This window comes from Aphis gossypii, chromosome 2 (genome assembly GCF_020184175.1).
Source record: "Aphis gossypii isolate Hap1 chromosome 2, ASM2018417v2, whole genome shotgun sequence".
Classification (NCBI taxonomy): domain Eukaryota; kingdom Metazoa; phylum Arthropoda; class Insecta; order Hemiptera; family Aphididae; genus Aphis; species Aphis gossypii.
The window spans coordinates 1,140,540-1,164,481 of NC_065531.1; the positions used below are offsets into that span (position 1 = coordinate 1,140,540).

Here is a 23,942-nt window from a genome sequence, read left to right on the forward strand (position 1 = left end):
AATTGTTACATAAAAAAAATATATTTATTTTAAATACCTACATACATTATTTATAATGTAATATATTTAATATTTATATAATAACAAACCTTTATATGATCTCCTTCTTTAAATGGTAACTCTTCGTCACAAACATCTGGGTTAGGAGACATAGTAGTTGGATCATAATCATAAATAGCCACTACCCATCTCGGTCGTTTGTCTCTAGGTGTCTTCTGATAGGCAGTCTGTCTGGGATCAGAACCTCTCCCTCTGTAAGTTCTTTGGTCTCCATTACCACTAACGTGTTTTATTCTAGGTTCTATTTGTTTCTCGTTTTGATAGAACGGCTCTCTAAAAATATAACAAAAAAATAATTTCTATAATAGGTATATTACAATCACTAGTTCTAAGAATACCTTTCATCGTAATGATGACGACCGTGATGAGGCGGTTTAGACCTAGGAGTGGGCGCCGCAGGCCTGTGTGGATGAGCTGAAGGAGCACGCCTTGCTCCTCTTCCGTTTTCCATGAACTCCTCTTCACTATAATTTCCCTCTCCAGCAAAATCTTTCGTAACTTCTGTCCAAATGTATTATTTGAAGGTTATCAATAATTTAATAAAATTTAATACATACCTATCGATGGTATACTTATTTGCCCGGGAAATATTTCTTTATCACTAAGATTTTCTGTTTCCGTGTCCACGATTACCTGGCCATAAGCATTCCGTTGCGGTCTCATGTGATTTGGTACTGCAGATCCATATTTAATTCGTTTGTCTTCATCTTGCTAAAGTATATTTAAATACGATTAGGTTAAGCTAACCTTAACATACATCTTAACTTTTTTAAACATAACCAAAGATAGTAAAATCGATAAAGAAATACCATTTATTAGTATTATTACTATTGTGTTTATTGGTACTTAAAGTGTTTACTTTATGATGATGATTGTGATGATGAGGTGATTTATTTTTTGCACCGGGTATCAAAACTGGATTACTATCAGTAGATTGGTTATCTCTAGATTTAGTACGTACAGTTACTTGTCTGGGGTTAAGACTGAGCAGTTGAGTGATATCGATTAAAGCATGATCGCCTAAAAATCATAATGTGAATCAATAAAATTGTATTATAATATTTTAACAAAGTAAATCTTGTAATGATATTTATATTATTTCTTCTTGATTTAGGTATAATAATATTTTAAACTATAATATCCAATGTATTATGAATATAAATTCTAACCAGTTGGACTATCAATATCAGACACTTTTTTTCCATCTGCATAAACAGCATAACCTGTTATATGACCACGGTTAGAGGGGTCACTGAGTGTAGTAGTCACCGGAAGCCATGTCACCAATAAAGTTCCATCCTGTGGCCCTGATTCTACTTGTACTTCTGAAGGTGGATCCGGAAGTCCTAAAAATTACATTGTAAATTAATATATAATAAAACATTCACTAAAAAATAACATTAATACTAAAAGAAAATTTAAAGAAAAAAAATGTTACTGAAGAGAAACAGAATGGCAAAAATATTTTATACTTCGTTATTATTCATGAACTATAGATCCCACGACTACAATATTTTTGAATGAATTGATACTTCAAATGCATAAAAATAAAATGTTAATAAAAGATATTGATTTTAATTTTTAAATCTAAAAATTGTAGGAAGAATATATTTTTCTTTAAAAGAGGTTGATTTTTATTTATTATATCTAACTAGGTATAAAAACAGTGTATATTAAAAAATATTTATTAGATGAAGTAATATCTGAATAATAACATTTTTTTTCTTTAAATATATTAATTTTTTTCGTAATTTATAACAAATATATTCTACAAAAATATAAAATGATGTATTGTCTACCTTTGCAGCCTGTATGCAAACATGCAAGCACGATACAATAAAGAAAACAAGCAAAGAATTACAATTTGCATATATCATTATTTAACAATATTTATTTGAGGAATGTGATTTAAAATAAAATTTTGCAGTTGAATAAATTAACTTAATTCGATAAAATCCGACTTAAGTTAGCTGTCAACTTCGCAAAGCCAACACATTATTTTCTCAATAATAAAAGTAACAATGGGTACATAGCAGTAATTATAAATCTCATGTCCGATTGTTTATGAAACATGAATTCAAAAATGTTTACCTTTAGGCAGCGTTTTAAAATTTATGTGCGTAGAAAATTTTTCCATAGAGGTAGTAGTCCTTTTTTGATCGAACGTCGGTGCACGTAACGTCTTAGCACTAACTGTTACTCTGTATAATGTATTAGGCACCAAACCTATAAACAAAACCCATGAACTAATATACTTAAAAATGTATTCAATTATTTATATTATTATTAATACTTTGATATAATTAAAAAAAAATCATGTTTTTTAACTTCTATTAAATTTAAAAAAAATTGATTTAAAAAGGACAATTACGTATTATCTGATCATAAATAATTTATCATGTATATTTTTTATTATTATTGGTTTCTTTTTGATTTATTCAAACAAATAAGTGGAGTATTTAGTTACTGTAATATATAAATGTTAGTATAACAATTTTTTATAAATATCGTTGATATTAATCGTGGTATAAATATTTCGTCAAATAAATAAACTGTAAGGTTTTTTTATTTACTACAAGATGTATACTTTTTTACTTTAAGTGTATATACATAGTATATTAATTGTGACATATGTTTACTACCATCACATTAATTTTGTCTCCAATTTAAGTTGTATCTACTTCACTCTTTCTAAATCTAGTTTTAAGTATTTACCAACAAACATAATAATATTCCTACTAATATAATTATTATTGTTTATCCATTCTATTGCTAAAAATAGTAACTATATGATTAAGTCATGCAATAATCTTCATAAGTCTTTTTAAAATATTTTTCATCATAATATGCGCAGAATTAAAATCCAAACCTCTTCAAACCTCTAAGTACCCACGCATTCCATGACTTCAAATTCCCTGATTTCCTTTAAGTTCCTTTGACTGGACAAATCTATTTTCACTCTACGTTATTTATGATGCTGCTGCAGTATTTAATAACACACTTCACTAAGCTATTAATAAACATATACTTTTAAAACCTCCTCCAAATTTCTTTGACGAGTTTCCTGTGATCTTAACAACTAATAATCAAGAAATAAAATTCTTTCAAATACTATCCATCATCTACTATAACGTTTGCATAATAATAACATAACCCAATAAATATAAAACAAAAGAAAGTCAATCATGGAATCATAAGTCCATCATGTTTTTTTCGTTTTAAATATTATTAGTAAGCTCTAAAATTAACTGTATTGTAATGTAAAATAAACATCTGTTATCTTGTTTTTGTATTATAAATTATAATATAATATGGTGTACAATAAAACATGATGGTTTTAAATTATTTTACAACTTTCTTTATAAAACACAACTAACGAGCATATCGCACACGCCGTTATTTATTTATATCTACCACTATAATATTCAACGTGTCTTAGAAATAAATTTAATTAAAATACAACTCGTATTGTACAATTTGTTATATGATATTCGGCCAACTATAGAAGCCATATACATATTTTATGATGATGTTTGTTTAGTACCTACGTCCTACTTATTAAAAAATATTAATTTTACCTGTTATTGTATGTTTGTAAACACCAGGTTTGACGGTTCTGAGTTCAACATTATTAACGCAAACCACATGTTGAAAATTACTGTTGCTTGGCAACCACGATATAACAGCGGACGTGGATGTTACTTGGCTAGCTTTTACGTGTGATGGTCGTAATGGTAACTCTTTTTCCTTACCAATAACCATTGTACAAGCAGCATCTCTAGATGTTCTTCTATTAGCTGTTACAGATCTTACACTGATTCTATGTGGCTGCAAATAATAAAACGTATTATAATGTTTAAAATACAATTTATGAATTATATTGAGAAATAAATAAAAGAGTCATACATTTTTAGAAATATATTTAGTAAATAAATAATCATTAAAACGTTGCAATTAAAAAATATATTTTACAGATAATATTATGAACAATTTAAATCTTAAAATGATATTATAATAAACTTAGATCTAGAAAGGCATATAGTCAACTTCAACATCACGAAATACAATCATTAAACAAGTACCTATTTACAAACATAACAATCACAACACAGAGCATATACCTAAGTCGTTTTGCGATTAAAATCAATAAGTTATAGTACTGTTATCGTTATATATGTATATATTTAACTAATAGTATATAGGTATATGCAATTTATCATAAATTTCTGTAATCATTGTTTATGCTGTTATATATATTATTTATAAATTTATAGGAGTATATCTAATATTTATTAGATATACTATATATATATTATATAATATAATATATATATATTAGTACATAGTATTGTAACAGTATAAACATTAAAGAAAATGCTGTTTTTTCATTGGGTTATAAAATTACTTCAGTGAATAATACGAGTACGTTAGGTAGATATATGTATTTAGTTACAAAATAATAAACGTATTACTATATTATTACCTTGTTTGAGTCAACTCCTTCAACTAGAGCTCTGGTTCTTTCTGTAGCTTTAATAGTTGTTTTCAAATTTCCATCTACGTACACATGATATGATTCTGGCAAACAACCTTCTTCAGAAGAAGGAGCATTCCAACCAATCAGCACGCTTTTGTTCAACTGCCTCTCCAATGTCAGCTGCTTCGGTGCCGGTACTAGCAGCGAGAAGAACATGTCTAACAGTGACGATGTCCCGGAAAAACAATTTCCCCCCCAAAACAAGACGCTATTACTCTACGCTAGCTCTACATGCACTAGTCTAGAATATTCAGCCACCACCATGTAATAATATTTTAAAATTATAAGATCACTAATATTTTTTCTTATTGACTTTTCAAAATCGTATAACAAAATATACCACTTGGAACTATTTGATAAAAATAAAATAAATTTGAATGCTTTATTATTAAATCATTCTTAAAACAATCTATTTATGGAATTCTCAAATTAACGTTTTTCAACTCCGGGTAAGGCAAGAATATATTAAAACTTACAATTGCTTAACTTATTAAGACATATTACCCACAGTCCACACATACCTAATCTAAAGATCTATAAAGCTCTAATAATATTGTAACTAATGTATTCTCTAGTATTCCTCGTTTAAAACTTAAAGAAACATTTAAATTATAACATTTCTACAAACTTAATAACATACTTTATAATTTATATTTCATACTTTCTTATTAGCAAGCAATTTACTCCTATGCCTATTGCCATATTTGGTCAAATTTCTATCTGATTTTTTTTGTTAATAAGTTTTTAATAAAATATATGAATAAATAAGAAGCTGAACAACAGAATTCAATTATAAGTATAATATTTTTTAAATCTCACCATCGTCATCGACGTTATCGTCTTCTTGTAATTCTTCTAACATATTATTATACTCTTGTTGAGCCAGTCTCTTCATTTGTTCGTCTAATAAGATTTCGTACAATTTTATTTTCAACAGTTCTCATTTTAAATAATTTTTAAACATTTTTAATAATATTTCTTTTTTTTTCACCTGGGAGCATGTATTCAATATTTTGAGGAACTGTAGTTGTCGCACTATCGTCACATTCTCTAAGTCTGACCACCATAGATTGATAGAAATCTTCAAGATCTCTACCGTAAAGTTGTTGTACATAATTTGAAGGCACTAATCCACGTCTCCCATCTAAAAGCTCACCATCAAAAAACCCATCCTATATCCAAAATATAATATACATATTATATTGTTACATATAAACTACAAAAATAAATGTTATAAATACATTTTTGTACTACACTATGTAACATTCTAACATAAACTAACCCTCATAACGTTAGCAATACAACTATAACGGGCACATATTATAAAATACATACAACAAATGTATTAGTTTAACTCAAAATTGTTAGTATTTTTATTATTAATCAGAAATAACTAATAAAAAAATTACAGAAAATAGAAATATTTGCGCAATACATATTTTTTGACAGTCAACTTTGTTATTTCATTATAATTCAAAAGTGAATGACCGTATATACTTAAAAATTTCACTAAATATTTATTCTATTATTTTGAACCTATCTTCATAAAAAATATTTATGAAAATGAGTTTAATTCTAAGTAATACAATTTTATACAGAACCTTGTTTTAATTTTTCAAACTTAAAGTAAGAAATAAATATTAAAAACTAGATAAATTTAAACTACCTAAAAAATTAGTTTGAAAATGTTGGTGATTTATGAATATCCAGTAAAAATTTCAAGTCTAAAGTTATTCATTTTTAAGTTCTAATAAAAACAATAGTAAACGATTTTGTGGCAAACTAATTTTGCGAAAGATTGCCGTTTTATTATTTTCTCGGTTTTTTTTTTAGGAAATGCTTAACTTTTAATCCTCCAAAGTATCAACTAGATCTAATTTTCTATGAAATCGAATAATTTATCTGACAATAATATTGGAACGTACCTCATCTTTATTACCCCAAACTAAAATATAATCTCCTGCAGTAATTGGAAGTTCTTCTTCAAAATTTTCATTAGGTGAACAATAGAAAGGGTCATATGTATACCTGCAATTAAATATTACCTTATAATATGAAATAAAATATATACTATTTTAGTATTTATTCGATTTGTTTTATTCACCTCGCACAATAAACATAACATTGTCCTTTTCCTGGTATATCCAACATGTCTGGCATTCGCCTTTCACCAATACGTTTCGTCGAATCTATACTTAACCCTAATGCGTCGTTAATTATGTTATTTTGGTCTACAAGAAAAATGCAATTATTAGAGGTAAGTTTTATCAAGTTAAAATTAAAATATAACCACTCACAATCGATATCTTGTTGAGCGTTGATCATACTGGGAATTGCCGGCATAATCCGTCCTTTAGGTTGAATTCTTGACTGCTGTCCAGTAGCCAATAAGACAGAATCCAATGCTGGAGTCGTGGTAGTAAGCGGTCCTACGGTTGGCAGCACAGATGTGCCAATGGATAAGGGTTGATATGTCTGTGTCAGATGACCAGGGGCCACGCGATAAAGCTTTATATGGTAAAATATGTTTTTTTTTTTAAAAAAATATTTGGTTACAAAATATTATACATACCTCTGTGTATGGGTAATTAATATGCGATGGAACAGAAGCCAAGGCATAATTCGGATCTTGCATTGAACTTGAAGAAGGTGTCAGTATACCAGCAGTCGGCAGACCTAAAATATGCCAAAAATTGATTTAATACACAAATACGGCATACTATTTATATCTTAACATATTTCCAAGAATTAGATTAAAATAACTAAAAATAATATTATACTAGCAATTCAATTAACTGAAATATAAATAGGAATAATTTTTATTGAATAATTATTATGTTAAATTTGGTATTGACCAAACTCATGCATATTATATTATATTATATTTAGTTAATAAATTGAATGCATAATCGGCTAATGTAGTCAAAATCAGTTCGCAAAAATTGAAAATAATAATTCTAGCAATAATTTTAGCAGGAATGTATAAGCACATGGACCACATTAATTTTATTAATAATGTGTTTTGTGGGATGCATACCTATATGCTTACATAGTTTAATCATAATGCACGTAATACTAATGAGTAATGACCGTAAATACTTAAGTTCTAACTATTAATATTGTGCTATAATGCTATAATATGATTATATAATTGTAGTCTAAATAATTATATTAAAATAAATTATATGTAATAGTATATATATATATACAAATAAAAGCGTCAGTGCTAGTAAAAAAATCTAAATATCATATTGAATATATTTTGTTAAATTACCTATAGACTATATAAGTTATACTTATTTGACTATTTCCAAATTGATGAATAATTAACTTTCAAATTAATTTTAATAATCTAATGAACTACTCTTGGAACTATAAGAAAGGCTTTTTTTATTTCTGTCCATGACTTACTGCGTTTTTTCAAGCACGACCGAAGCGGTGCTGTGTTTGAATCCGTTTTATCACTTTTTATTTTGACTTTATGCAGCGGTGCTGTTTGCCCAGGACCCCCGGCAACTGTTTTATTTTATTTTATTTTTTTTTTATATATATATATACGCATTTAAGGTGTTCAATATATATAGTTAAGTATAAAATTTAATAATTAATATTTTGACCAATAAATAAACATATTATGTAATTAAAATTTGAAAATTTCACATATATATTAAACATCCTGTATTTAATATTTACAATTTTATGCAATATATGAAGCTTTCTATTATTCTTACCTATAGTAGATCTTGTCTTATCTAATTCAGCTAATACTCTATTATCTTGGTCTATTTTTGCCATTATGCGATCGATTTCTGAAGGCAAAGTAGATGCTCTACCTCCCGTAATATTTGATAACACTGGTCTATTGATATTAATTGTTTCCAATGCATCTCCTGTGTAATGGAAATTAATTTATGTTAATGACTTTTGAATTTTATAATATAACTTTATTTATGTATTAAATTTGAATAAATAATTTTAATTTGTACCTACCTGCAGATTGTATTCTGTGTTGTCTCAATTGATCAGTAGAATACATGTGTTCTAATGATGTAGGTAAAGAAGAATGGTTAATGGAATTCGATCCTATGAAAAAGTAATAAATTAAATATACATAAGCTTTTAACAAGCTAATTCATATAGGTAAGTAAGTAGTTGTTGTTTTTTAATTTTTAAACTATATGTGTATAATAATATATACAAACTGATTAAATAATAAATCACAATTACAGTTCATAATATTATTATCAATCATTAAGTATAAACTAAATTAAAAATTTACTTAGTTCTACACTAGATGTAGTAGATTCTGAGGGTGAGTTCAAAGCTAAGTCTATAGACTTGTATGAAGTTCTTAGTGTAGACTTTTTGTGATGTTCTAATTCCAATTGTAATTCTTCCTGTTTTACATTTTCTAATTCCATTTTCTTTTCCAACTCTCGTACCTTAGACTAAAATTGAACAAAATTATCCATGAGAAATTATGTATTATTTAAGAATTAAGTAACATTTTACTTGTAATGATTCAATGTTTTCACACAGTCTAGTTTTTTCTGCATAGTTGATATTAGATGGCCTGCTCTGTAATTCACATTGCTTATCTTGAAGCTTGACAACGCATTCTTTATATTCTTTTTCCAAAGCTCTCTTCTTATCGGTCGCATCTTGCATAAGCTATAATATCATAAAATGTAATTATTTTTTTTTTCATATTGAAATATTAAATACTAAATAATTGCCTTAAGAATTTCATCAATTTCTTGATCAGCATCTGCCCGGGCTGATAATGGGTTCAGCCCGGAGCCCTTTTTCACCTAAAAAAAAAAAAAAAAATTAGAGATACAAAAAAATTATACGTCTAAATATTATATAAATTTTAAACTTGCTTACATGTTGGAGTTGAAGTACTTGTTTGTGTAAATCTGTATTTTGGATGGTTAGCTCGGTATTTTTTTCCAATACTCTAACTAGTTGATCCTCCTGTAACATAACGAAAAATAAATTTCAGAAAAACTAATGTTTACGCCTACAATTATATACAATAGGTACATATCTTGTATAAATGCCATATCTAAGTTATCTGGTTTAAACCGAGAATAGTTAAAATTCCGAACCTCGTTTAGTGAACAAATGGTTTAAAATAAATAACATACATTTTATTTCAATAATAAAATCGAAAAAAATATACTGCTGATTCTCTAATCAAAATTTATTCCTATTAAATAATATTATACTATTATAATACAATAAACAATAAAATATCATATTTAAACAAATTTTTCAGTTAATGAAAACTTTAAAATTTCAACTACACTATTAAATATATATAATAAATTATTCTTAAGCTCTTAAAAACATACAAACACAATGTATTTAGTGATATTTCGACTTTTGAAATGATAGTGGTTAATAGAACTAGTTCACTCGTTGTTTAAAAAAGTTATAATTATATTATGAAAAAAAAATCTACGTGTTAATTAGACCCCCTTAATTAATTAATTTTTAAAGTAGCTACAAGCTAATCATTTTTTAGTAGGAGATGTATTATCAAATAAATTTTATCTTCTTATTCATGTAATTTATCATATATATTTATAAATCAGATGAATAAGAAAACAAGATTGACCTACCTATACTTTTTTGATATATGACACATATAAACACACACAAAGCACTTTTAAACCAACTCCGTTCTCATTATTATTATGTACGTTCTAGATTTTTTCATATTTAATTAGACACTAGTAACAATCTCTTTTGTTTCATAATTTTTCTCTTCTACGTCATATAAATTGAACAATATATAAGCGGGTCAAGATATGGTTTCAGATAAAAATAAAAACTAAACATATTGAACATAAATCATTATTCATTACAAATGATTTAATATAAACTTTATTGTATAACTTAAACTAATTTTTTAATCTCTCTATCATACAAAAATATTTTGGAAAATAGTTTCATCAAATATAACCCTAGTAACCAAAACTTAATTTTTTTTTGTAAATTTTAAGATGAGTGTAAAGAAGCTTCAGATATCAGATAAAAAGCGATATTTATTAAAATAAAATATTGAAGGGGCTTTTAAAAAAATTTTATCCGAGAATAAACATTCCCATAAAAAAACAGAATATACTATTGGCTATATTTTGTTGGAAAATATTTTTTCAGAACGTTTATTTTTGGACTCGTAATTATTGAAAAAAGCACTTCGTAGAAAAAATATTTTATCGAGAATTATTTCAATGGAATAGTATTTTTTATTATTTGAAAAATATTTTGTCAGAATACTAACACTAAGTGTAAAGAAGGACTTGAAAAATAAAAATTAAAAATAATACAAGTTAAATGTATGAAAAATATATGAAAATTATATAGACAATTATAGTTAAAGATTTATTAACATCAAACAATTTCCAAAAATATTATTTTTTACTTTTTATTTTTCACAATAATAATATATACAATCTGTACAATTGGTGCATAATAAGCATATATGATAAGGGTTACAAATAACATGAGTACTTGATAAGAAGCCACCAACTAGTGGCACTTAAAAAATATTATTTAAAAGAAAACTATTATGTTTCAAATAAATATATCCAAATATTATTGATGTTGTAAAAAATGTAAAATGACTGCTTGATTTAAATAAACGCCTTTACTAGTAAATTTTTTTTTAATTAGGTTAATAAATTGGTTATTTCGAATTTTTCCAAACAAATTTTTACTATACTTGTAGCGGAAATGTCTGTAAATTCTATAAAACAAAATTAAAAAATATTAATTAAAACAAAAGTTGTTTGCCAGGTTTTTCTGTTTAACTTTGTATATTAGTACCATATTTTTCAACTGTATTTAAAATGCGTTTTCAAAAAATTTTCAACAATATTTAGTTCCTAGAATTATAATTAATTTAAAATACATTGACAATCAAGTATTTTTCCAAGTTCCAACATAATACAGTTTTTACAAAAATATATCTGACACAAAACATTTCTAATAAAATATTTTTCCAGACAAATACGATACGTATTATATGTTTTTCAACTTAATACGCATCCCCGATAAAATTTAAATATTATCCAATGAAATTACTATTAAAGCAACACCCAAATAACCTAACCTAACCTAGTTTTAACTTTAAGCAACATTCTTTGTATCAAAATTGGATGGCATAATTTAATAGATATGATAATTGAATTGATAGTTATACGCTTATATACTTGTTGCCTGAACTTCAAATTGATTCTCGAGGCTTTATTCGAGGTTAAATAATTAAGGTCAGTGAATCAATCAATAATATATGGATAGAGACTACGGTTAATTTATTTTTTAATGTACTTTAAGGTCTAAATGTGTGTCTATAAGAAAATATAACATTTGGGGAAATCATAAAAAACAAAAAAACTTGTGTCACTCAGGAGCTGACTATAATCCAGGATTATATAATAGGATTATAAAAATCATTTATTTATCAAAAAAATATCAATTAAAAGAGCAATAAATAAATAACAGTGGAAGTAAAAGGTTAAGTTGCGTGTATTACAAAACAATAAGTATATTTTGTTCAAATTTTAAATCACTGTGCTAAAAAATATTATAATATATTATAATTTCAAAGAAATTGTGTTTAAATATTGATATAAAAATTTACGACTCAAACTATTTAGTTATGGTTTATAACTGTTGCTCTACATTTAATTTTATTATTATTTAAATATTACGGAAATATTTAGGTACCTACTTAAAATGTAGAGAATTATGTTTTTATATAAAACGTCAATTTTGTTTCTTATACAAAATTAAATGCCAACACTAACGATTGTTAGTAAAATAAATTTTACTTTGCGTTCACATGATGGGAGAAAGGTTGACATTATATTTAACGTTACAAGAGCTTGTGCTTTAAATCTAACTGTATGACTCTTCAATTTTTATTAATATTTTTTTTAACTTTAAGTAAACTTTAAAAAAAATATTTTATAAAACATGAATTATCAACTCTAAATGGCTTAACAGGTCTTCAATAATAGACTTTAGTCGAAAATAATCACTATAATAAGTAATAACTAAAGGTCACGTATGGAACTAATTCAATTGAGTTATCATAAACTATTTGAAATTTTCTAAGTTTTATTACTTAACAGTCCTGTATTTGTATGATAGCAAAACAGTACAAATTATTATGACTCTAAAATCTCAACATATTTCAACAATTAAGTACCTAATAATAATAAAACTTACCAGTGCGAATGCCGTTGAGCCGTCGTTGTCAGATAAGTCACTATTTAAACGGGAAGTACTATGTTCACAACTTTGTACGCAATGATAATAATCGGCATCCTAAAATAATAATAATATTAATCGTTATTAATTAGTCACTGAGTATAATGTTTAAAATATTTTGCGGACACCGTATAAAAAAAAATGAAATTGTGGTAGTTAAGAAAAACCGAGAAAAAAATGTCTTTTGTGTATGTAGGTCAAACTGAAAAATATTCTTTTTAAGCACCATTACACAAAGCGCATTCAGAAATATTATTTCATTGACCTTTTTAATCGAATTGATAATCAAACAAAATAGTGACTTATAGATATTTTTTAATCGTTAAAATCTGTTTTATGAAAATGATGCAGTCAAGTAGGTATATCTAGAAAAATGTAGCTATATAATTCCAAACGATAACTGTACTTCCAAGATAATATGTTATCGATTTACAAACCTACAAGATGTATTATATATTCGTTACACACGCATATAATAGAATTCTACATTTCATCCGTGTGTCATCCAACCCATTTATTTTTTTGGAAGTGTACGTTGCGTTTCATTGTTTGCCAGATGATGAGAGATAAAAAATGAATGAAGTCATAGTTAAAATGTGAAAATAATATAATGCATTTCACATTTATTAAGCTGCTACTGAGTACTGGTAAAATTATAAAGCTAATAAAAACTTAACAATTTAACATTGATATTTCAGTTTTTTAGACAAACATAATTTATTATAATATTATGAAAGTGTTTTAAATAATCCAATAATACTTTTGTATTTTCAAAAAAAAAAGAATTGAATTTTCTCAAATAATTTTTGAACAAAAAGGTTAGTATAAAAACAAAGGGGGGGGGGGGCAAGTAACCGTTCAGTTTTACAATAAGTAGGTATCGAGTGTACATCGTAATTTAATAAATTACTATAATATTTATGTTAAATTTACTAATTTAACGTTAACTTTATACGATAGACGGATACGTAAAACGATAGAGCGAAAGCGGTCTGTCAGTTTATATTACTAAGTTATATTTAATACCTTAATACAAATGAATAACAAATAATATAAATTTTAATATTTTATACATTTTTAACTATGAAATAATTTATATATTTTTGCATTTTTTACTATTTTTAGGAATTCAAATGCTTATAAATAGAACCACTGTGCAATTAATATTTCATAGCGTGTATACTGTATAAGTTATATGTATCCATAATTAAATAAGTATGAGTAGTTTCTGGTAGAAAATTGGATCCTAGTGGGTACTTTGAAGAGTCAAAAGTAAAATTCATTTTAAAAGTTATTTTCAAAATAACTGAGAAAAAAATAAAAAGGTGGAAAATTAGGTAACACTCTATTGTACAGTAGGTATGTATAATGAATATAATAAATTTTAATTATTTAATTATTTATCAATATGAATGTATAATATCGTTATGCATTATAAGTACATGAAAAACAATTTTTAATAAAGACCATCTGTCAGTCTATATTAATAAGTAAGAAAAATGTTTTGTGACAAGTATTTTAAGACTACCATTTAAGTAATGTTTTTGCGGCCGGGAGGAAGTAATGCGAAAGCGGTTCCCTCCCGGTCGTCGATTCAACCCGAAAAAAAAAAGTAATGTTTATTTTACTACCTAATAGTATTACGACAAGCTGATTTAATTTTTGCCGAAAAAATTACATTTACTATATTATTGATATATTTTTAATTAATATAATAATATAGATTTTTACCATAGTGGCATAGTATTTAGTCTTGAATTAGTATCATTATTTTATCGAAAAAACAGTATGAAAAGGTTCACGGTACAAATAGATAATATCTTAAAATTAATCTACATGTTTTAAAAATTTCGTTATCTATGTTAAAATTCATATTATACTTAGAAGTTTTAAGTTTCCTTGAATAATGTTTTTGAGTAATAATAAAGTAATAAATTTTCTTATTCATTGTTAAATATAAATAAAAAAAATCATGCGAGTATATTTTTTAGATTTTTTGATTTCAGTATGAATTACTTATAACTTATGAGCACCTTGTATTTTTTCAAACCTTAGTTAAAAAAATTACACATTTTATGAATTTTCAACTACAAAACAATTTACAAAGTATGGTGATTTTGACAATATTTAAATTTTAAATGTTTTAAAAAAAAAAAATGTTGCCTGTGTAAGTATTTTAAATATTTTTATAAGATATAGCTAAAAGAACAACTTTTGTATAATTTCGTATTAAATTTTCAAACTTTTTGACCTAATGAAAACATTTTTATTAGTATTCAGAAAAATAAAAAACAAAAAAATGGTCAAAATATTTTGAAAATGTTCAAGCATTTCCAATGTTTACGGTTATTTGTTGTTTATGTTAGGTTAACCATAAAAATAAAATTAAACTAGTTGTGTACTTATGTATAAAAGTATAGGTTTATCTTAATTTTTTCCCGATTATAAAAAAAAAAAAATTCTGGACATTTTAAATTTAAATTCTCTAAAGAACAAACTAAATCAAAAACCTTTCATAAATTAAAATCTATGCATTTTGTCAACTACTTACCGTGTACGTACATAAATTTATAAAATATAAAAATACAAAAATACAAAATAACACATCACAAACAAACGTCATTGTAAATTCAATACATTCATCTCCCCATTCAAAATCTTAAGTAATAAAGAAATTATTGAAATATACAATCAATATTAGTATTTTATCATTTTAAGTATATGTGTTTGCACATATCATTTATATCAATATTACATTTCACTATTAACCTTCTACAGTTTTACTTATATTTTATATAACTATATTAGGACATAACTTTCGATTGTTATAGGGATGTAGGTTATAAGTATATGACGTCAATGGTGTCATAAAAAGGGCCATTCAATGTACGTAGACACTTACTAACTGAACCCCATACTATGTATCTATATATAGTCATTCAGTCCAGTGACAGTTGTATGTTACATTTATATTACAGTATCAGCTTAATTATAAAGTCGTGTTATTTATCTCCATCAAGTACCTAAATCCTAAGTTTAGTTTAGCATCAGTTTCAACAGAAATAAATACAACACAAACACTATTTTAAAACTATTATACGTGTTTAGCTTCACTTAAAATCTAATATTTTAGTGTATAAATAATAGAACTTCAAAAACCACTTTAAAATCGTAATCTTTAAATTATTATATGATTAATTTTTGTATGGAATTGTATTTAAAAAAATATTCAATCTCTTTAAAATACTTTAGGTAATAGTTAATAATAATTTTGAAAAATATTTTAACCATTTGCAAATTCCATATATTTTTACAGTATTATACCTTCTATAGTTATTCATATTTAAGATTAAAAAAACAATGTAGATAACTATTATAAAATATTCAAATTTATTAACGGTTTGCCTAAATACGTAAGTCACAACTTGAATTGCCTTACAAAATCCGAAATATGACGTTTTGCATAAGTACAATAGATACTTTTCATTTTGACCGGGTATTTTTAAAATTTACCCGACTTTGAATTTTACCTCCAAGTCATAACGGTGTTCTTATCGTATACGCTAAGTGCTTTTCTGTTTATAAGTACCACAGATTGCAATTTTCTGGTGGTTATGACTGCATGTAGAATGCACTCTATACGATGATACATTGATAGTTATTAATAATTTCAGATAACATAAGCAATAATTCTATATACATGCAATGTACTTTATCTATATACTATATACTTTATCATGATCTGTCTACAAAAGTGCAGAATTCGTATTATGATTTACGATCATATTTATTGAGTACGTGAATTTAGTTAAATTTAAATCTCATTTAAATGTGGTGAAGGTAATTTAACAAAAACATTCACACATTTAATATTCTCTGTTTTACCCAATTTTACCCCTAAATTAAAGCATGGTGCATTTATTTTATTTTCACTTCACAGGTCACGAGTATGTGAGTGTCGGCGGATGCACCACGGTCCACGATTTAAGAACAAATAGTAACTACGTTGGTTAAAGTAGTGTAACAACTTTGCATGAATAAATCAGTTTATTAGCCTGTTAAAATGAACAGCAGTTATAAACAACACAGATTTTTAACACGGTCATCGGTCAAGTGAATAGTTCCATATAATTTTTTTTTATAAAAAGTCTCACTGTAAAAACCCGACAAAATCATCATTAGTGTAATCATATTTCCTAGCTCAAATTTTTGGGGATAGGAGTTGAGTAAGTATATGAAACTGCGTAAAACCTATCCCGTTTTGTTATATAAAAATTTATAAAAAAAACTACATGACAATTGGATTACTGGTTCCAATTTACAGAGCCAACTCGTAAGTAATAAAAAATGTCTATTCAATCATAAGAATAATAAACCAGCATAACTACATTTTTAAAAGGAAGTTTATAATTAAACCAATTAATAGGTAATATAGGTAAAAAGTATCTATTTTTTTCTTTAGTGTAACTAATTGAAATCAAAAAAAAAATTTAATTTTTGTATCTGTAAAATATATGTGTGAACTACCACTCCATGTGAATCACATGGGGTGAATTCCGAGATAAAAAAAAAATACTTTCCTGAATCCCCAAATCTCGATGAATCTATTAATATAACTTTTATTGAAATCGGTCCAGTAGTTTGAAGATTAGCTGTTGCTAACAACAAAACTCAATTTCATATTTATATTGTTATAAATAATTGTTATGTAATAAAAAATGTCTGGATTACCTTTCATATATTTGTTTTTGTAGGTATAATTTAAACTAATACTTGAGACATATTTTAGAAAAAATACAATTAACTCAAACATTTTTACATACCAAAATTTTAGATTGTGAGAGCTCCGCTTCTATGAATGTATTTGTTTTACAATAATGGTATTTGTTTGTGCGTGTGAAAACACTTTATATGTCAGTAAAGAAAATGCTTCAACCTTCAATATTGATGGTGTTTTATGGTAGAAAATTGGATCAAGTTTGAACTTTGAGCGGTCAAAAGTAAACATTTACCAATACTTTTCAAAATAATACGGAAAACAAAAAAAAAATAAATGAATACAAAAACGCGAGACTATTTACGAAATGCCAGTTTTCCACAAAATTGATTTTAATTTTGTTATAACGTTATAATTAAAAAAGGAATAACCATAGACTTTTGAAATTTTTAATTTATTAAGTTTTATTTTATTTTATTTTTTATTTATGGTGATAACATTTTTTTTTTTTGTTAGCTTAAATCCCTTTAAATTTTAATACAAGGCAATGTGTCGGGGTTTTTTTTTTGCAAAAATCAAAAATTCTTAAAAATCCCAAATAATTGCAAATTCTTTCATAGTTAAAATGTCATACAATTTTAAACTTAAAAATTTTGAATTAGTTTTTAATATTTTAATGTTCTAAAAAATATTACATATATTACTATAGAAAAGCGTATAAACTAAAATGAAAAAGTACTAACATATTTAGGTACAAATAAATGTTTTTAATTAAAACCGAAATGATTATCTTCGTTAGGTAATTTAGCATCTGTCAACTAATCAAAGATTCTTTAACACATATTTTCAAATGTAATGAAATAAGCATATTATTTTTTAAAACAATTATATACCTATTGGCTTTATTTTCTTCGTCCTTTAGTTAGTTAATTAACTCTATGTAATTTTTTAAGTAGCTTTTGATTTATAAATGTCAAACTAATTTTAACTTTTATAGTGTAATCTATAACACCCTTAAATAATGTTAATGTATTTATTGAATATTAATACATATAGAATATAGATGTTCTAGCATTTATAGATATATTAAGATGAGTATAGACAAAAAGAAAATATTAGAAATGTATGATGTCCACATTTGTAATGCAGATAAATAAAAAAAAAATTGTTACCTATATAAATATTCAATAATTAAACATCAACGTTATTAGAAAATTATTCTGCTTCAAATATAAAATATAAAAGTATAGTAGTTGCTCTTAAATAAATCAAAAACTGATAGAGAATTTAAATACTTAATAAAAAACATAAAATTCAAAACGTATAAGAAAACAGAATAAGATACGAGTATATTCGCACAGGTATCTATAATTTTCAGGGAAGTTCATAATTTTCAAAGTATAAACATTTTTAATATAAATAAAAATATTAATGATTTATTTCCAACAAAATATAAAATATTATAATCAGCAGAGTAGGTACTGTGAAGACAATATAATTAACAGAAATCTATATTTACATGTAATTATTATTTTTTAATTAATTATAAAATATATTTTCATGTAATTACTATAATTTATAATACACCTAAGGGTACTTAGATGAACTATCTACTATCCACCATGTAGGTAGTTACATATTCAGCTAACAATTTAAAGTTGAAGTTTGTTTTATGATTAAATATTGAGTATAAATATTAAATATAATATATAATATATAGTGCATTTATAAAAAATATTAATTTTAAATAACTTATTTGGACCCATTAACTTCTTTGAAATTTTAGGCTTGATTGCCAACGTGGATTATGTGTTAAAGTCGTAATATCTCCCTTTAAATGAGAAATGAAGAAATTTTCATTTCAAAATATTCATATTACATTTTGTTCAATAATTCAAACTTAAAAAAAAAATAATAAAATTGTACCGAAAAAGTTAAGATATAATAAATCCAAAGATATTTTTATTTTTAATTAATCACAAATACTAATAATTATTAGAAAACAGATGATAATAAAAATATATTAGGTACATAGCAAAATTCATACTAAGTGATATAAACTAAAATAGTAAAATGTCAACCACTCATATTTTTCACGCAAATTTACAAGACTATAGTATAACATTTATACCATTACTACATAAATATGTAAAAAAAAATTTATTTCCATGAACTCCATCTGATCTCTTATAGCAAACTTAAATCATAAACTTTGCAATACATAGGTACAACGTTTATGTATCATTGTAACAGTTAGGGTGGAGGCAACAAATAATTGTGTTTTTTTGGGGGGAGGGGGTAAACCACCACGTTTTACCGTGTAATAAAAGCTACAGTTACAGCTATTACACACACACAAACCCACACACATACGCACAACGTTGTCTACCAGGCGGTATAGTGTTATATTATGGTGTAGAAATGGGGAGCTAGCGGCAGCGCAATCAATAGTGTGCCCATGGCACACTATCGCGCCATACACGCGGACTTACGAGTATTTGCTTTAACTGTATCTATACGCGATGGCCTACAATGAAACCACATGAAAAACAATACGTATAATAATCCACGGTTATCGCTACATAGAAATGAAATTACAAGTACAAAATAAAGTAAAATAGTAGGGAAATAAAAATGTATTATTATTACTATTATTATTATAACATACTGATTATTTATGACAACGATTATTGTCAACGTAAAATGATGATAGGCCAGTGCTATCACCCGGTTGCTGGGTGGCGGCGGCGGCGACTGGAAAGTAGTTTGTTGAACGATTGCACAGCACGTTTAATGGAAACACTTTGATTTTATTATAAAAAACAAATAAAAATGTTGGTTACGAAACTGACTTTAAAAATATAATGTAATAATAGCAAAAATAAATTTAAAAAATAGTAATTACAACTACAGAACTGGGCTTGTTGCTACTCTGTGAGCTTTATGACACTGGGCACGGAGAAACTTTTCGGGGAAACACCCCGCTGTCATTGGTCCGTATAGTTCGGTTGCGCGCGGTAAGGCCGCATATACGTATGATAATGTGGTGGCGCGCGCTGTGAAAACCGTATAGATGGTTTTTCGCAGCGCGCGCTATTCCTGTGCATGGGCGGGGGCGAAATCGATTTTCCAGTTATGTTCCACCACTGCCACCATTCCCGCTACCGTCATCACTGGCGTCGCCACTATATTATACCGAGTCGTCGAATGCGATACGTCCAGATAGCGCTACCGCCGACAGATGGACTGACCACCGAAAGGGAGATTACCGAATATGAAGTCGAGTACCCATGCTCTCAAATTAAAAACGTGGTTAAACAATTATAATAAAAAATGAATCATTTTATTTTTTTTTTGACAAAGATCATTGCGATTTAAATTTTTTGTAAGAAAATAAACTAAAAAATATAGCTTTTTTTACCAAGAAACTAAAATTTCTATAAAATTTAATTTTTTTTTTTTTTAAACACGTAATTTTATCAGTCGTAACTATTATTTATGCTTGTTGTTAAATATTTTAAACATATTTAATTTTATAAATTGAATTATTAATTATCGTTTTTATTCAATAACATTTTAGTAAAACAAATAAAAGTAAAAACAATTAATATACTTGTTACAGATGTTTAAATTAATTATACAGGTTAAATACTTCATGCATTTACCTTAGAATACTAAATATGTGGTTACTGGTTAGAGCAGATAAAATTAAAATTGGGTATGGTGTAATAATTAAATTAACAAGCGCTAAAAATTAGGGGTGAAGTGTTTTTTTCATATGAATAACTACTACCTATATAGTCTATAGAAACGCATTAGTTGTTACGCCAAATCTATCAAATTATCTTTTAAAACTGAATTATAGTCCTTTCGAAATATTAATATAATTTTATACGAGTGAAAAAAATTGTATATTTTAGTAGAAAATGTTTTGATATACAGAAAGTATTACAACTATCCAACACATTCAAATTTAATTTCAATATAAAATTGTCATATCTCCATGATTATACACTATAAATTGTATGAATATATTATTACTTGTAAATTTTAATTACAAATATGAGAAAAATGTACAACTGTACAAACATTTTTTTGGGACATAATAAATATCTTGATAAATAACAAAAATTCAACAACTTCAATAAACTTCAAATTAATCCTACATTCAATACATCATATTCATAAAATATATATAAATAATAATCAGCAAGGTAAACCTTACATTATTAAAAAAAATCTATTTACAATCGCCAATCTATACAATACAATCAGTAAATGAATAAATTTAATAAATGATTTTTTGACAGGAGGTTGAATTTATGGGCAGACACTTAATAGTGCCACCACGGTATCACCCGATAGGGTACTTTATAGGCATTATTGTTTTTAATTGGCAAAATTTAAAATTATTAATATTATACTAAATATCGGAAAATGCTATATAGTATGTTTCGAGTGTACCTCATCAGTCGTGTATGAGTCACTGAAAATGAGCTGTATAAAATTAATTCAATGATAAATCAATGGATTGATGTAAAAAAAAGGAAAATATATGTCATCATCTATAATTCTAAAGATATATATTTTTAATTTTCTTAAGAGGACGCCACACCCGCATATGTTGTTTCCATCTTACAGACGTACTTACATTATATATACTACGTTCACAATCATCAATTTTACTCCGTTTATTTAAATACTAGAGTGAAATAATCTATTATAAAATTTAAAGATGAAATTATATAAAAAAAAACGAGTAATTTAAAACTGTACATTTTAAAATGATAATGGCTTGTTATAAAATTAAAATATCAATAAAATCCTATACTCTCTTAGATAATAAATACGTCAATTCATTTTAATTTTAAAAATAACAAAGTAAAATGGATTCTTGTAAGCGTGAAATATTAATGAAAAATTATAAGTTTTTGCAGACGTGGCGTCCTCAGTATTAGTTATTACACAGTTGTTAATCATCTATTTTTCTATTAGTAATATGGCCGCAAAAAGTTGAACGTATTTTAGTCAAAACGTCGCATTTATTATATTGTTATAATATTAACTATTTCAATATAACATCAGATATTGTTGTTATTAAAATAAAAACCGATACTTTAGAACAGTGTGAATATAAGAATATAAGATCGGATAAAAATAACCTAAGATTTACGCTCAATTCTTTTATAAATTACAGTAAAAATAATTTATTGTTAATCATTTATTAAATATTCAAATCTTAAAAAAATAAAAATATAAACCTGTAAAATTGTAACTACCTATAAAATAAATTGTAAAATGTAAATTATCATATTAAAAACATAAAACGTTTATAAACGTTTTTTAAAATACTTATTTTTATAATACTAAATCATTAAATATCAATATTTTTCGAAAATTTTTATTTTTTAATTTTATGTTTTGTATTTTGTATTTTTTTTTTTTTTATGTCAATACCTATACATTAATTTCATATTTCTAAGCAAGAGTATTTCGATCTATGAAAATTATACTCGTATTTCTAACAAACGGTATAGTGTTATTAATGATCTGTTATATTTGTTATAATTTATAAGTTATAACCTTTTGAAACAATAAACATGCTTTGATTATTAACTTTGAGAATTATTATTTATCAGTTAAACTCGAAAATCTTTATACTACTATTTTTTACATGACACAATTTTCAAAATATGTTGATCCTTTTTAGTTTTTATACATTGTTTTTAATTTTTTTAGATTCTAAACTAAGTGAAGAATGTATTTTTTTTTTAATGAAAAAATACATAATCATAATGGTTTTTTATAAGTGTTTAAAACTAGAATTTTGACGAATTTCATCATAATCACATACATTACTTTAATAGCAAAATAAATATATCATAAAATAATAGGCAGAATCGTTTTTTGTATACGCCATTAATTATCATTAAATTCAAATTTAACACAAACATTATAGTGACTCACTCCTCAATAGCAATATACATTCGAAACCTTATAAACAGTCATATAGCAAAGCGATTATCTATACTTTTCGTTTTTTTAATTTTTAAATATATAAATAATTGATAATAATTTTCAAATAAAAAACAACTATGGAAAAACAAAAATGTTTACCTTCTCAATATCAATTTTTAACATCATACAAATGAATTACAATATGTTTGAATATTTTATACCTAATATTTATATTAGAACTTGAAACATTTTACTATTATTTAAATAACCAAATTATATTTTTTTTTACACAAAGAAATTTTCAAAATATTTATACTAAATTTAGATTATTTGAAAATTTCAAATGTTTAGTTTTTTTTTTTTAATTTTCTGATAAAAATGTTT

General features: G+C 25.5%; 1 protein-coding gene across 10 annotated transcripts in view; it reads right to left on the reverse strand.

The window, feature by feature from the left end:
• LOC114131660 (peripheral-type benzodiazepine receptor-associated protein 1) overlaps window positions 1-23,942 on the reverse strand; it is a 38,472-nt gene that overhangs the window by 9,867 nt on the left and 4,663 nt on the right. For 2 of the 10 annotated variants that reach the window (XM_027996942.2, XM_027996949.2), the window contains exons 2-24: window positions 12,842-12,940; window positions 9,485-9,574; window positions 9,334-9,408; window positions 9,110-9,268; window positions 8,877-9,045; window positions 8,588-8,680; window positions 8,329-8,487; window positions 8,009-8,113; window positions 7,170-7,273; window positions 6,895-7,105; window positions 6,702-6,828; window positions 6,523-6,625; window positions 5,589-5,769; window positions 5,417-5,500; window positions 4,544-4,755; window positions 3,639-3,888; window positions 2,152-2,286; window positions 1,860-1,868; window positions 1,230-1,406; window positions 920-1,080; window positions 618-771; window positions 399-561; window positions 90-333 (exon numbers count right to left, since the gene is read on the reverse strand). In XM_027996942.2, coding sequence (XP_027852743.2) covers window positions 90-333; window positions 399-561; window positions 618-771; window positions 920-1,080; window positions 1,230-1,406; window positions 1,860-1,868; window positions 2,152-2,286; window positions 3,639-3,888; window positions 4,544-4,755; window positions 5,417-5,500; window positions 5,589-5,769; window positions 6,523-6,625; window positions 6,702-6,828; window positions 6,895-7,105; window positions 7,170-7,273; window positions 8,009-8,113; window positions 8,329-8,487; window positions 8,588-8,680; window positions 8,877-9,045; window positions 9,110-9,268; window positions 9,334-9,408; window positions 9,485-9,574; window positions 12,842-12,940 — 3,264 coding nt within the window. Of the gene's footprint in view, window positions 1-89; window positions 334-398; window positions 562-617; window positions 772-919; window positions 1,081-1,229; window positions 1,407-1,859; window positions 1,869-2,151; window positions 2,287-3,638; window positions 3,889-4,543; window positions 4,756-5,416; window positions 5,501-5,588; window positions 5,770-6,522; window positions 6,626-6,701; window positions 6,829-6,894; window positions 7,106-7,169; window positions 7,274-8,008; window positions 8,114-8,328; window positions 8,488-8,587; window positions 8,681-8,876; window positions 9,046-9,109; window positions 9,269-9,333; window positions 9,409-9,484; window positions 9,575-12,841; window positions 12,941-20,268; window positions 20,403-20,505; window positions 20,652-23,942 lie in introns of those variants that run through there. The other 8 variants (XM_050201320.1, XM_027996946.2, XM_027996943.2 and 5 more) reach the window with 8 other exon arrangements.